The 15,063-nt window shown below is 32.7% G+C and overlaps 4 protein-coding genes across 4 annotated transcripts; 1 reads left to right on the top strand and 3 right to left on the bottom strand.

Annotated features, from left to right (window-relative positions):
* Window positions 1-2,368: 2,368 nt before the first annotated feature.
* On the bottom strand, window positions 2,369-3,481 carry LOC139091112 (cytoplasmic dynein 2 light intermediate chain 1). Its single transcript, XM_070641055.1, has 2 exons — window positions 3,356-3,481; window positions 2,369-3,295 (listed from the first exon to the last, which is right to left on the bottom strand). Exons 1-2 carry the CDS (start codon window positions 3,479-3,481, stop codon window positions 2,369-2,371), a joined length of 1,053 nt encoding a protein of 350 aa, XP_070497156.1.
* A 2,701-nt stretch (window positions 3,482-6,182) lies between these two features.
* scat (VPS54 subunit of GARP complex scat) lies at window positions 6,183-9,382 on the bottom strand. Its single transcript, XM_070640967.1, has 2 exons — window positions 9,200-9,382; window positions 6,183-8,956 (listed from the first exon to the last, which is right to left on the bottom strand). The coding sequence occupies exons 1-2, from the start codon at window positions 9,298-9,300 to the stop codon at window positions 6,223-6,225; spliced, it is 2,835 nt and encodes a 944-aa protein (XP_070497068.1). The 5' UTR covers window positions 9,301-9,382; the 3' UTR covers window positions 6,183-6,222.
* A 266-nt stretch (window positions 9,383-9,648) lies between these two features.
* On the top strand, window positions 9,649-11,198 carry nSMase (neutral sphingomyelinase). Its single transcript, XM_070640910.1, has 2 exons — window positions 9,649-9,803; window positions 9,995-11,198. Exons 1-2 carry the CDS (start codon window positions 9,738-9,740, stop codon window positions 11,117-11,119), a joined length of 1,191 nt encoding a protein of 396 aa, XP_070497011.1. The 5' UTR covers window positions 9,649-9,737; the 3' UTR covers window positions 11,120-11,198.
* Window positions 11,199-11,220: 22 nt separating this feature from the next.
* Window positions 11,221-13,616, bottom strand: klhl10 (kelch-like protein 10). Its single transcript, XM_070641054.1, has 5 exons — window positions 13,477-13,616; window positions 12,904-13,155; window positions 12,683-12,830; window positions 12,502-12,618; window positions 11,221-12,450 (listed from the first exon to the last, which is right to left on the bottom strand). The coding sequence occupies exons 1-5, from the start codon at window positions 13,614-13,616 to the stop codon at window positions 11,221-11,223; spliced, it is 1,887 nt and encodes a 628-aa protein (XP_070497155.1).
* Between the last annotated feature and the right edge of the window lie 1,447 nt (window positions 13,617-15,063).

Below are 15,063 nucleotides of genomic sequence, written 5' to 3'. Positions count from 1 at the left end.
CTCGTGGAAAAGCCGAAATTTGTCTCGGGTTTCTTATTAAGACCGAAAAACTTCCCAAAAAAGCTGAATTTTACCTCAGGTTTCTTAATAAGTTCAAAAAACCTCTCGGAAATGCCGAATTTCGCCTATGGTTTCTCATTAAGGGCGAAAAACTTCTCAAAAAAGCCGAATTTTGCCTCGGGTTTCTTAATAAATTCGAAAAACCTCTCGGAAAAGCCGAATTTCGCCTCGGGTTTCTCATTAAGGGCGAAAACTTCTCGGAAAAGCCAAATATTGCCTCGGGTTTCTTATTAAGGGCGAAAAACTTCTCAAAAAAGCCGAATTTTGCCTCGGGTTTCTTAATAAGTTCGAAAAACCTCTCGGAAAAGCCGAATTTTGCCTCGGGTTTCTTATTAAGGGCGAAAAACTTCTCAAAAAAGCCAAATTTCGCCTCGGGTTTCTTAATAAGTTCGAAAAACCTCTCGGAAAAGCCGAATTTCGCCTCGGGTTTCTTAATAAGTTCGAAAAAGCTCTCAAAAAAACCGAATTTTGCTTCGGGATTCTCATTAAGGGTGAAAAACCTCTCAAAAAAGCCAAATTTTGCCTCGGGTTTCTCATTAAGGACGAAGAACTTCTCAGAGAAGCCAAATTTCGCCTCGGGTTTCTTACTCGAAGTGAAAAACCCATCGGAAAAATCAAATTTTGTATTGAATTTCTTATATTAGACTGAAAAATCCACAGGAAAACCAAACTTAGGCTCAATTTTCTGTTACTAAGGTGAAAACCCCTAAAAAAATGAATTTATACGCTTTAATCTCTATTAATTATAGAAAACACGTGTAGCATAATAATTCCATAAAAATTGTAAAAATACAATTTTTCTCAATTTTTGTATGAAAAGAAATTGTGAAATTTGATTTTTACAATTTTTACAATTTTTATATGGAGAAAAATTGTAAATTGCAATTTCTAAAATTTTTACAATTTCTGTATGGTAAAAATTGTAAAAATTGGATTTATACAATTTTTCAGTAGTGTCTGACCCTTGTATTGAATTCTATTTTTTTTCTTCTCTCGACTACACTTTATGACTGTTTTTTCATTATTATTTGAATTATCTGGTATTTATTTCACAGTTGAATAGTAAATAGTCATCGACTTGCTCGATACTCCAGTACACAATCAATTGAAATATGTCTGAGAAATTTGTAATATTTTTAACAAAAATCTTTCATCATTTTTTTTAAGTATTTTTTTCATTTTTTTGCGAATTTATCGAATTGAGAAAAAAGAAACTAAACACCGAAAAGTTGAAGCGATGAATGAAAATGTGAAACGTGAATAAGTATGTGTTATTGTATGTGGAAGGAAAAATATATACTGTATAGAAATTATTGAACTGTGAGAAGAATTAGTGGATTTTGCGCAATAGGTAGAGTTTTGGAAATTTCATGGTTTTTTGCGGGCAGGGTGATTCATCGATATTTTGTGTGATCTTGAGACTAGAACATACGGAATGACTTGAATTAATTAACATAAAATTTATTGTTCAAATATTTCTATTTATTTTGTATTTTAATTACAGCTATAAAGTTTAATCATTCTACTTTGAAATCAACGATTTTTTTTAAATATTCTTTGTTATTTCCACCGAATTAATACAGGCACAAGTTCCTCTCACAATCGTTAAAAATTTTCTCTCATCCTCTCACGACTTTTCCTGCTCACTGGAAAGTTTACTTTTCTTTCTTTTTACGCGCCAATTTCCTTTGCATGCTATGTTATTATTATGTCCTTTCAGCTATGGATCTGTGGAAATGAAAAAAACCGTTATAAATTTGTTTTAGTACTGGATTTGAAAAATGTTGTGAATTCAATTATGTAGTAATTCATGCTCTAAATCAGTGTCTCCCAAACATTTTCAAGCTTCACAGGAAACCCTAATAAATCTAACATCAGTTTTGACAGTTACAAAAGATTTGAAAAAAGTTCTAAAATTCAAATTTTTGTTTACAATCTAAATTTTTTTTATATTTTTCAAAATTAGGCCTTCCAGAACCTTACTGGATATCATTTTATCGATCTTTGTTAGAAAACAGCTTAAACCTATGTATTTGACATGTTAAAAGCTTGTAAAATATCCGAAAAATACTTAAATTTACAATTTTATAAACATATTAAAGCACTTTAGAAGAATAAAGATTAACTGATTTGTGCTTTTTGGGCTAACTTCAGATTCATAAACATGTCTGAAATTCAAAATTCCAGTTAATTTTTGACACATATTTCATGTTCTAAAACTGAAAGTACTAAAAAATTAAAATCTTGTACTTAAATTAACATTACCGTTCACTCCCACACCAAATTCCAAATTTATCTATGCACGCATCTAGTTGAGATAATTGAATGGGCTGTTGGCGAGATTAAAGGAATCAAATTTGAGCTTAATTTCAGAATTTTTGATCAATCTTATAAGCTCATCATCTTTCATAGCCCTCAAGTCATCGATTATAGTTTCACGGAAATTCACATCATTTGCAGGATTAACTGACATCTCCTGATTCTCATTCTTATCTCGATTCTGTTGTATTTGTGAACTAAACTGTATTCCAATACGTTCACTGTTGCTTGGCATAACGACAAGCTTCTCCCATGAATCATTAAATGCACTGATCATAATTGGCTCATTAAAATCCGTCTTTTGTACACGAATTGGATGTTGTGGTGAGTTAAATGCAAGATTACTCATAATATCTCGTACAGTTTTTGAAAGTGATGGTATTTTCATGCTATAAAAGATTAATGATGCACCCAGTGTGTGACTAATTGATCGTAGAAATTTCACTACATGCTTCCTAATTTCCGAGTCTAAATTCTCAAACAGATCATATTTACCACCAATGATGACCGTTTGGCATGGCATGACTTCCAATGTATTTATGTCTGGATGATCTTTATGAGAATCTTTTTCAATTATTTTCTCTCGAAATTCACGTATTTCCGATTCACTGTAATTATTTCCAATTGATTGCTTTAATCCTTGCAATGCTGACTCAAGATCAATAAGTAATTCACTTGGTTCCGATAAATTTAACATTATGACAACAGATAGATATTGAAGACCATGTGATTTAATTGGAACATCTATCAATTGACTTGAATTTGCTAAACTTCCCAATTCCCATATATTACCAACTAATTTCTGATTTGATTGGCCACTTAAGTTGGTCCTTCGAGCATACGAGTACTCAAGTGCCAATGTGTTACGAATTGGCTCATTCCTATCAAGGAAGTTATTGATCATTGTTGATTTTCCCTAAAAAGAAAGAAAAATTAAGCAGTTCCATTTTTTAAATTTTTCATTAGCACTAAGTACCACTCCTTTAGATCCGAGAACAAAAATCGTCCTTTCAGTCGTTCCATTTAAAATTTTATCGTTTTTATTTTGTTCAAGCATGAGCTTAAAAGCAATTTCCTGTATTGTTTCGCTTGAATCAGACATTATGCAATGTGTTTATCCGTCTATTTAACTGCTTGTTTTGCTTTACTTTGCTTTTCTTTCAAAGGACTTTTGTAAAATTGAGAAAAATGAGCATTTTATTTGCTTGCCGAGCGCTATTTTGTTTGTACAATTGTTACCATGGTGAATTCAAAGAATGGAATCTTTTTATTGAGTATGGTATTTAGTTACTGAACAATAACGTCGAGTGCTGAAAGAGAAATTGGAAGTTTGGTGTGGCATATTAGGGGTGGGTTTTTGTACACGCATTGTAATGAGTGACACGGGGCTAAAAATATCATATTTTTTGAAAATGTCATATGTCTTTGTCAAATGGGATGAAATAGTCGTCTTGTCAGGTCTTTTTTTGAAGGTTTTTCATTAACTGAGCAGGAGTACCCTTCCAATTCTTTGAGGATCTAGATCTGAGATTGATGACTGCTAAAGTTTCTATTAATTATTTAGCTCATTGTTGTTTAGGCAATACTGATTAAGTTGTGCCACTCACAACACTAATCCTAACATCACAACATATTTTCATGGACACTGCTATGTTGCTGTATTAACGGCAAGATGGGAAGTTGCCCTGACAGCAACGTGACGGCTGATTTCGGTTCAATTTAAGACGAATCATGTTTCTGGGGACTAAGAAGACACTAATCCCAATCCAATCGTAAGATACTTACTTATTTACTGCAAGCATATTCCTATTTGGAGCTTAGGTTTCAACAATAGGTTTTTTATTTGATTGTTGCTGGCTCTGTCACCTAGTATTTACAAATTCTCTTGAAATTCTCTGTCCACACGTTGAGCTGACATTATTTAAATGCAAAGTTGTTCACAAATTTACCCAAATTAATCTAAAAAACTAGATTTGAGTCTTTCATAAATGAAGTTCGTCTTTTAAGAAGAGGTAGAAGTTTGAGGCTGCTTAATATTCCTCATAAAATGGACATTTTTCAGAAAAAGCTAAAAAATCTCAAAGGTTGAATAAGAAGTCCATAACATAAAAAATGTTCAACCTTCAATTCTTGACCTATCGAATATTCTCAACAATCTCATTATGCACCCTTGAATCACTAAAATTCTCAAATTACCTCAATCTAAGCCTTAAGACACAGTAATATTTAATAAACAATTTTCCAATTACCATAAATTACAAATCACTATCGTGAACAGCACAAAGTGAAGAAATAAATTTCCAAGAGCTATAAAATACGGTTAAATAAGGTTCAACGACACAAATTTCTTAGTGTTGATTGATATACATAATCATAATAATTTTTTTCTTTATTATTTCTCATAATTTATGCTAAACTGTCTTCATCAAGAGAAAACTTCTGTGTATGCAAAAAACATCAAATTTTGTTGTTTGATATCAATACAATCCATTTGTATAATCATTGTAATATAAGTTTATCTTTCAAAAAAAGTCATTTACATTGTTATTTTGTGAATTTTCATTGTTTTTTTATGTGTGATTGCACCAAAATATTAATAATCATAATATATTCAAGACGGATAGAGTTCAAGGCTTCACAAAAAATAAAATAATTATGGGATGAAGCACATGATTAATTAATTTATTGACACAGTTAAAATCAAATAAATTAATAGACTTAATAACTAATTAAAATTAATCATTTAACAATCAAAAGTGTTGCTCAATTTTTTATATATTTTTTTTTTCATACAATATTGCTAAGACGAAGAAGGGAAAAATGGCTCAAGTCGAAAAAAAATCTGCTCGTGTGTGCTAATTAATTTGTTATCGTGTATGCAAATTAATGAAATATTACTAAACTTTATAGCATGTATGCTTTAAATATATATAACAATATAGTGTGATGAGGAATTCAAAATTAAATCAAATGTAATGAATTTATAAAAAAAGTCACATTTTATGACTTGTTCGCACCGTGGGTTTTATTACTTAGGTTGTAATAAGTACAAATGCTTGATTTTGATTCAAAGAGTTTGAAAAAATTGTTCAAAAAGCTTGCAAATTGCTTGGCTGAATTCAAAAAGCCTACGATTTGCTTTTCTTAGTTCCAAAAGCTTTGAATTTGCTTTGCTGAATTCAAAAAGCTTTCAAATTTGCTTAGCTGAATTTAAAAAGCTTCAATTCTGACTTGCTGAATTAAAAAGCTTTAAATTTACCATGTTGAATTCAAAAAGCTTTCAATTTGCCTTGCTGAATTCAAAAAGCTATAAATTTGATTTGCTCAGTTTCAAAAAGCTTTCAATTTGCCCTGCTGAATTCAAAAAGCTTTAAATTTACGATGCTGAATTCAAAAAGCTATTAATTTGCCTTGCTGAATTCAAAAAGCTTCCAATTTGCCCTGAAGAATTCAAAAATCTCACAATTTAATTCAAAATTTAATCCACTAAACACGGTGCGAATATCAGTAACAAAAAACAATAATTTAATAATAAGAAGGGATTAGAATCCAGATAAAATCACTTTGGCACTAATAGTTGTAATTTATAAAAAGCTTAGCATTTTTTTTCCAAATTAATTGAATTTAAAAACGACTACAGAATATGAATAATAAATTATTTAATTATAGAACACAACTATAAGAAGCAAAAATGACGACAAAAATATATAATATTCTGATTTTTTTTGTATCACTAAACTTTTCATCATTCACTGCTATATCATTATTTTGATGTTTAAATTGTTATTTAAATTTTTATGGAATGTGTTTTTCTTAAAAAGGGTCATAAAAACGTCAGGTTTATTAAAATTTAATCCAAATATCATCCATTGTCTCATCACTCAACTCATTTGCAGGCATTGCTTTAAGTGTCCTTAAGGTCTCCAAATAAAATGTTAATTCCGATATAACTGTACCGTGTTGCGGTGTACCGTTATTAACAATATTATTTCTCACTAATTGTTCTCTTAATTTATCCTTAAAATTTTTATGAACGATCCTAAAAACACCGTGTATTTGTTCAGTCGGTAAAACTTGAGCGATTGCTTCATGAAGTTTAACAAAATGTCTTGAGATATTTCGGAAGCTTTGCGATGGAATCGGTGGACGTGCTTCCCAATTATTTAGCTGTGAATTAACTAATTGTCCTACAATTGATAACATTTTAAGCTCAACTTCCTTTATATGACTAATGAAATCCTTCTCGACTGTAGTCCATCCCATTAAATTTCCTGTGCTACTTCCATTCTGATCAAGTTTAAGAAAATGATTTTTAATATGTGGCATAAGCCATAAGACAAGCTGTAATGCTCTTGATACAAGTGCCAAATTGCTGATTGTTATCATTTTCAGTCCGGCAACATGAACAGCACCGGCGCCTAAAACAAGTTGACAACATTTTGAGTTGAATGTCCTCAGTAAATCTACAACATTTCGACTCATTTGAGATGCAATAATTGGTAAGTGTGATGCACAACGACAATATTCTGAGACTATTTGTATGAGAATTAAAGCTGATCCAACAAGTGCATAAGGCTCATTATCAACCATTAACATTGGTGTCACAAGTGATGGTCCATTAAAATGATCTTCAAGTTTCGTCCACATAAAATCACCTTTAGCGATGTGATTGACCATCTTTTGAATTTCACCCGGCACTTCCGCTGACTTCCATCGTTCGTTGTCTAATAATAAATTTAATTTTGATTTTCGTTCAGCATGGAATTTTTGTGAAAATCGATTTCCTTGTGCCTTAAGTGCTGTCATAAGTGGTATTGATTTAATTCCAATTACTTCCTCACATCCACTACAAAATTCTTCGACAATTTGTGATAGCTTCTCCATCTCTTCTAAAGATCCAGAATATTGCTCTAAGCTTTGATTTGATACTAAATTTGCACATCGTTCATGACAATAATTACCAACAGATTGCAGCATATTGGTGAGTTTACTCTCAATACAATTATAATCAGTCATCGATAAAAATGTGTCAGAATCATTTAAATAAGCTAAATCCTCATCCATGCCCTTTCCAGCACTTGAATCAGTCACATGAAGCATAACATCATGAATTAATCGAATTCGTTTTAATATTTTTAATAAAGAAATCGTTGCTGTATCTAATAATAAAATCCATTCTTGTAGCGAGAGACTTTGTGCCTCTTCACCGGAACCAGTTAGGCATATTTCGGCATCTGACATTGCAATCACTTCAATAACAAGTTGCTTTATTAATGCCTTTATTGTCGTTATCGCTTCATCTTTGTATAGATCAATAAATGAGAAATTTTTCTTACGCAATAATCCGCTAATTATTGATATAAGTTTATCTTCATCCAGCACGCGACTATCTGTTTCAAGTAGAGGTCGATTAAGATCTGATGTTGTATATTTTTCAAATTCCGTCATTAACATTTTATCGATAATTTTTTCAAGCTCCTTTAATTCATGTGGTAAGTGACGAAAACAATGAATTGTTGACAATTCTTGAGCAAGAATTTCTTGAGTTGTGCTTATTAAATCTAGTGCCGCAACATAATCTTGTGTACCGAGTAAGACTTGTATCATTGGTTGTGTTTGATGTACAGTTGCCATTAATTTTAATTTCTCCAGCACTATTTGCTTATTCGTTTTAACTCGTTCACAATTAATGATGTTAAGTGATTGCCGTACGAGTGTATCGTCAACATTTCTCAATTTTTCCCTTAATTTCTTAACATTTGCTGTTGCTTTTGACATTTCCTCCATTATCGCATCTTGTGATGTCATGGCATGAAAGAATGATGACGATTTTTGCGATACTTGCTTTGCTATTTGAATTTCAACAATATCTAAATAGTGACTTAGTTTCTCTTGCAAATCCTGATGATCTGCATCCGAATTTATAAAATTGAGTCCATTAAAGACTAGTGAAAATGTTTCTGGCTTGCTAAAATCTAGATCAGGTTTAAGGAAAATTTGAGGTATGTCTCTAATTGTTGCTTCATTGAGCAGTCGTTCATCAATATTACGGAAATTTGAATTATCAAGAATTTGAAGACTAGATATCGACGACGATGGTGATAATGAGCTTGGTGTATGATCATTTTGTTGTCTTAATTGAAATGGCTGATTATGATTCTGTTGAATTTGTTGCTGCTGTTGATGTGTATTATTAATCTTTACATGCCGACGAAAACGTTTACCAATTTTTCTACAATACACCTCAAAGTGACTCCAATCAATTTTTGGTAGGTGTGGCGAGGCTGAAATCACTTGTCTATCTGTAAAGCTATCGCCCCATTTTTTCGTAAAAATATTTGACTGACGTCCTTTTGACGGATCGTATAGTACGGATGGGAGATTTTGAGCAGCAGAAAATATATTCCACTTATCCTCAACCTCCTTCAATGACTGACTAACGTGATATTTCTCAAGATGTGCTTCGTAATCTTCATCGGAAACGCCGTCAAGTGGTAATGAGGAACAAACTCCATTGTATCCATATTGACATACAAATGAGCCTCCTTCGACACTACAATGTTTATCACGAAGATGCCTAGAAAGCAATTATAAAGAGAGAATATGAGAAAAACGGAATGTGTGAAAAAGAAGACAAATGCATCCACACATGAACATAATCAACTATCCAAGAACTTTCTAATAAACTAATCACATTATTTGTCTTTCTTATCATTCGACGAACTATGTTGAATGACTAAACTACTCAATTTTTGGATGTGATAGGCATATTAGGCATAAAAATTTTGTACTGTATGTGAGAAAAAATTGTCCAACTCACCTTATAAATTCTCTTGGTGTTTTAAAAAAGTAATTACTACAATAATTACAACTCTTCCATGCTGTTTGTTTGAAATCTATTGCCTGTAGCGATTTCTCCATTCCACTACATAATTTATGCTGTTTGGAACTGGCTTTTCTAAAAAATATTCTATTTTAGCGAAATTCTCATCCAATTTAGAAAAAAAAACATAAACTTTTAAAGTTTTATTTTGGGTGAAACTTTAGCAGCCTTTTAAATTTTTGAAAACCGTTAAAAAAATTGACATAAAATTTCAAAATCATGAATGAAAATTATTAAATCAAGGAATGTCTTGTTGATTGTTGCAATTCTATCGTTCTTACCTGTATGATTCATATAAGATTTCAAAGTTTATGACTGTTTTTTGCAAAATATTAGCGTTTTTCAAAATTTCAAATATTTATTTCAAAAAATTCTCAACATTCGTTTGTTTACTTTGTTGAAAAAATTTTTATTTGTGATGTTTTATTAATTAAATCATTAATTTCACCTGATTTATTCAACTTTATATCATAAAATGGTTTTAACATTATCAATACTGACATTAAACATTTGGGGAATCCCGTTCATATCCAAAGATAAGGTAAATTTTTACTTTTTCAATATTATTGATTTTTGTTTGCCGACAGTTGTCTGGATTGGTAATTGATTGTGCCTTACTATGGATTTTTGAATGTCTGGATCTAAAATGACTGTGTTTTATACACAAATGGACATGACTATAACTAAAAATCCCTTAAATATATTTCTAATTAACTCTCCTTTTCTATTAAGGACATTCGAGTTCAAGCCATTGCTGATCATTTTGCAAATAGTGATTATGACATAATCTCCTTACAAGAAGTCTGGAGCGAATATGACTACAATAAAATAAGAAATAGAATCGCTGAAAGATTTCCATATTCACATTACTTTTATTCTGGAGTTGTTGGAAGTGGTTTATGCATTTTTTCAAGGCACCAAATTTTGTCAGCATTTTTTCATCACTGGGCTGTTAATGGATATGTTCATAAGATCCAGCATGGCGATTGGTTCGGTGGAAAGGGTGTTGGAATGTGCAGAATCAAAGTCCAGGATCAAGTCATTAATTTCTACTTATCTCATCTTCATGCTGAATATTCCAAAAATTGTGATGACTACATGACTCATCGTATTATACAAGCTTTTGATACTGCTCAATTCCTCGAAACTACTCGTGGAGAATGTAGTCTGCAGATCCTTGCTGGTGACTTGAATACAGAACCACAAGATTTAGCTTATCGTGTATTGCTGTCTACGTCCGGTATGAAGGATGCATATAATCAAAAGCCATCAAGCTATTTTGCTACACATGAAAGTAAGACTAATACATACACACCAAAGGAAACAGTCAATGGAAAAGAAGGAATTCGTATTGATTATGTTCTATACAGAAGTGGAAGTGACTACGACTGTGAAGTTGAAGAATACAATATGCCATTACTTGACATGATTCCAGAACATAATATTAGCTATTCTGACCATGAAGCTGTTCACACGAGAATCTCATTTAGACGTAAGGACAAAAGATCATCAAGAGAACTTGACAGAACGGCATTAACGGACAACATTAAGAATCTCAAAGAGTGCATAACAACATGCAAAAATAGTTTAAAGGCATTAGAATCTCATCGTCGTAGTTATTCTATGATGGCAATTGGACTTGTAGTCATTCTCATAAATATACTAGAAATAAGCCCTGCATATGGCTTTAAGACTATTTACTTTATTGTTAAATTCTTAATTGTCGGCATGACAATCTTTTTTGCATTTATGGCAAGCTTATGGAATGTGATGGAGAAACACGGTATTTTATCGGGTAAACTTGCTATGGAAATCGCATTGAAGAGGGATGAAGCTATATTAAGTGAAAGTTCTTAAAAAACAAGGCATTGACACTATATTTGTCAATGTCCAATAAAACAGCAATAAAAACAATAATTATATCCAATAGAAAATATAAGAATTTTTATTAAGTCACATCAAAATTCATCATCCTCATTTTCAGACTCTTCTTCAATAGGATCAGCTTCTAATGGAATTGATTCAATAGACGCAGTGTTATTACTGTTGACGGAATCAAAGCTAAAGCTTATTGTCGAGGATGCATTGTTTTCAATCATTCTGATTCGTTTCTCTTCAATGAGTTGATGACGATTTTGATGGATATAATCGCGAAGATTTGGAAGTCCTTGAACAACATTTGCAGTTAGTGCTGATCGAATCATTGTCATGTCTGTTGCTTCAAGCCATTCATCACTTTCAGGTATATAGCATTCACAATTTGAGATAGTGACTACACCATTAAAGCCTCCAATAGCCATGATCAAGTCGTCAATTACTTCAAGTCCAAAGTTGCTACGTGGATTGATCATTTCACGAATTGGAGACCAGGTATTTGTTGATATATCAAACTTCTCGCCTGTATTCATTCTTGCTAGTCCATTAAAGCCACCAATAACATAAATACAGTTCCTTAAAGCAACACAGGAAACACCGGAACGACGAGTTGACATCGGAGGCAATAGTGTCCATGTGTTAGTTTCAGGATCATAATATTCAGCAGTATTAAGGCACTCATTTCCATTGAATCCACCAGTGATGTAGATCTTGCCATTTACTGTGCATGCATCGGCATCAGATCGACGGAAATGCATTGATTTTATGTAGCTCCATTGATTAGTCTTGACGCAATATCGTTCGACTGTATTTTGCCTAGATCGTCCATCATATCCACCTAAAGCATACACAAATTTACCAAGGACAGCCACAGACACATAACATCGACGAATGTGCATTGGTGCTATTTCCTTCCAAGTCTTCCTGACTGGATCAAATCGTGTGCATGTGTTGAAATATTCAGTTCCATTAAATCCACCGATTATATACATTTTAGTTCCAATAACAGCAGTTCCATGATAACTTCGTGGACCTTTAAGGTCCTCAAAAAGTGGAGCCACTCTGATCCATCGATCAGCTCTCGTGTCATATGTTTCTATGCAGCTTTGCGGTGCACCTTCACTCCATCCACCAATTGCAAATATAATTTCATGTGGAAGTCGTGGAACTGCTAGAGAAGGTGTAATGAACTCAAAGCTTGCTGCCGACAGGCTTTGCAGATCACATAGAAACTTCATTGCTTCTAGAACTATCGGACGAGCTTCTTCATTATTTTCGACATATTTGTTTGCCTTGACATGTTCCATAAAATACTGGAAATAGATGAACTTTTAGAGCTGCATATGGACTTATAGATTGCTTACCTTATTCGCTAAAAGACCCAAACGTACGCCATTCATCAATTTTGCCAAATGCTTAGCTCGACTCTCGGGATTGAAGTCAATCCATCGAAGTACAGCCTCCCACACAACATGTTCATCCTGAAAACCATAAAAAAATGTCATTTGAATGATGTGGTTTTGTAGTGCCTCACGTCTCACATACCTTAGCATTCAAGAGTTCATCATTGATCATTGTATAAAAGTCGTCAACATTCAAATTCAAAAGCTCCTCACTGACGCAAGCTATATGAACGAAATTTTCGAGTATATAATTCCATGACTTTTCCAATAATCGACTTATGTTGCGATATCTGTGAAAAAAATGAATGGGAGATGAAGACATTGATGGGATAAATATAGAATGTACTTATGATACTTACATACCTTGACATAATCCAATAGCCAATGCAGTTTTCCGGTGAGAGTATCTTAATAATAAAATTTATGCATGCTTTCATGAGACTAACCATTCCAAAATAGTCGGCAATCGCATACATCTCACTAACATTTTTGACATCGATGAATGATGTGTCTCGTAAATATGCGAATTTGATAATCCACTCGATGAAATTAGATGGAAACTCGGGAATATCAAAAGTATTTTCATTTTGATGTAATTTTGTTGTAAATAATGCGCTGTAAAGATATTAAATTGAAGTTAAAGTAGTGGTTGGCAGCATATGTGGCATGACACACTATTGTGACGTATGAACTACATGAACCAGTGTGCCATGACACAATAGTATGAGCCACATGAATCTGTATGCCATGACACACTAGTGTGACGTGTGAACCACATGAGCCTGTGTGTCTTAGCACACTATTGTGTCGTGTGAGCCACATAAATCCCATGTCGTGTGCGGTTCCTGCCTTAGCTTATGAACAGGGTACCGTGGCACAAAAAAGTTTTTACCTACTACTGGCACAAAGTCAACCAACACACATGTGTCTACTTACTTAAAATAAGAACTGCATGCACACAAGATCGCTCGATGGATATTAAAATATGTATCATCAACAAGAGTGTGAATGACTCCATCACACAATTGATTATTCTGACGCATTTGATACAGCTTAAACATGGCTTCACGACTCATACACGGATGTGGTGGTGCACCTGATTCATCGTCGTCACTGCTAATTTCTGCTTCCGATAAAATTGAAACTCCATTTTCCATTTGCGCACAAAACAGGACTTATTGATTTTGATAACTCGATGGGAAAACTTTTAATTGATTTAGGAACCGAAATTTAAAAATATAAGGAACACACAAAATTTATAAGACACAAATTAAAGGGTAAAATGTCTATCAAGTGTTGTATAAAAAATAAAACTGTTAAAAAATTTGGATGAAAATGCAATGTTTACTAAGAGAAATGTCGAAGAATATCAAAATATTGGGGTAAATTGATCATATTCTGATTTGAAGGAGAATTTAGTGAATTAAACTGGACAAAGCATACATTGTGGGCTGTTACTAAGCTACTAGAGCTGTCTCCGTGTTCACGGCATGATTTGGAAGTGCATGGATGGCATTTCTGATGACTGCTTTAGCCCATTTTTAGGAACTTTCTCAAAGATGAAAGAATTTTCCAAAATCCGTCCTCAGAAGTCAATGACTTTGACTGTAAATTCAAGAATGTTGCCCGAAAAGCACAACGTGTTCTTTTAGGCATCGCTACGACGCCATATGCGATGCTGATGCAATGTTGCGCTCATGGTTGATTTCGATCCATTTTTGTGTCGAAAAATGAGGTTCATCCTAATGTCCTACTCGGACAAGTTACATAATTTCCAGAATTTAAGACGTCATCAACTTAATTTATGATCCTTTAAAAATCTATTTATGTGTGACATTGAATAATATTTTTAGAAATGTCACAACGATTTGAAAAGCTTTTTGTTTTGGCAACAACGCAACATCTGTTTTTCTGTTTTATGTGGCAGACTGTCACTTATTTTTGTCAATTTCTGATTTCACTTCAATGAAACATTTTAAAGAGAATTTTATCACTACACGTGCGATACTTTTTGGAATTCTAGGAAATTGTCAAGGTTTTTTGAAGGAATTCTAACAATTTTTGAATTGGAAATAATCGAGTGCCAATATTGGTCCAACAGTGGTCTCAATTCAACACGGTTATATCTTATTCATTGGACATTTGAATATAAGTCCAGTTCTAGTCCGATATGAATGTCAAGAAGCAACCAAACATAAAAATGACAATTTTGATCTCCAATCTGTTGATTTATTTACTTCTAGAACTTACATTCAACATCTTCTAGTCATTTCCATTTGTTTCCACGGACCAGGATTCTAAAATTATCAAGTTTAATTGTCCATGATGAAATTCAAAGACTGGATATGTTTATTCTTAGAAATTTCTATGAATATTGTTAATTTATGCGTCTTTTAATGCTCGAGTATCGCAACGATGACGTCAAGATGATTTTTCAGTGGCTAGTGCCTTAAAAAAATAAGCAAATACATCTATTATCATTATCATCAGTTATTAAAATTTTTATTACAATTTCATTGCTGA

This window comes from Chironomus tepperi, unplaced genomic scaffold, assembly GCF_022539635.2.
Source record: "Chironomus tepperi strain 1889 unplaced genomic scaffold, CSIRO-AGI_Ctep_v1 contig_223, whole genome shotgun sequence".
In the NCBI taxonomy this organism is placed as follows: domain Eukaryota; kingdom Metazoa; phylum Arthropoda; class Insecta; order Diptera; family Chironomidae; genus Chironomus; species Chironomus tepperi.
This window is presented reverse-complemented; position numbering and strand designations above follow the sequence as displayed.

Coding starts and splice junctions, on each gene's coding strand:
- LOC139091112 (XM_070641055.1), bottom strand. CDS start 3,481: ATGTCTGATTCAAGCGAAACAATACAGGAAATTGCTTTTAAGCTCATG. Junction 3,296..3,355: donor TTCTCGGATCTAAAGGAGTG/GTACTTAGTGCT, acceptor CTTTCTTTTTAG/GGAAAATCAACAATGATCAA.
- scat (XM_070640967.1), bottom strand. CDS start 9,300: ATGGAGAAATCGCTACAGGCAATAGATTTCAAACAAACAGCATGGAAG. Junction 8,957..9,199: donor ACACCAAGAGAATTTATAAG/GTGAGTTGGACA, acceptor ATTGCTTTCTAG/GCATCTTCGTGATAAACATT.
- nSMase (XM_070640910.1), top strand. CDS start 9,738: ATGGTTTTAACATTATCAATACTGACATTAAACATTTGGGGAATCCCG. Junction 9,804..9,994: donor CGTTCATATCCAAAGATAAG/GTAAATTTTTAC, acceptor TTTTCTATTAAG/GACATTCGAGTTCAAGCCAT.
- klhl10 (XM_070641054.1), bottom strand. CDS start 13,616: ATGAGTCGTGAAGCCATGTTTAAGCTGTATCAAATGCGTCAGAATAAT. Junction 13,156..13,476: donor GCATGCAGTTCTTATTTTAA/GTAAGTAGACAC, acceptor ATATCTTTACAG/CGCATTATTTACAACAAAAT. Junction 12,619..12,682: donor ATGAACTCTTGAATGCTAAG/GTATGTGAGACG, acceptor TATGGTTTTCAG/GATGAACATGTTGTGTGGGA.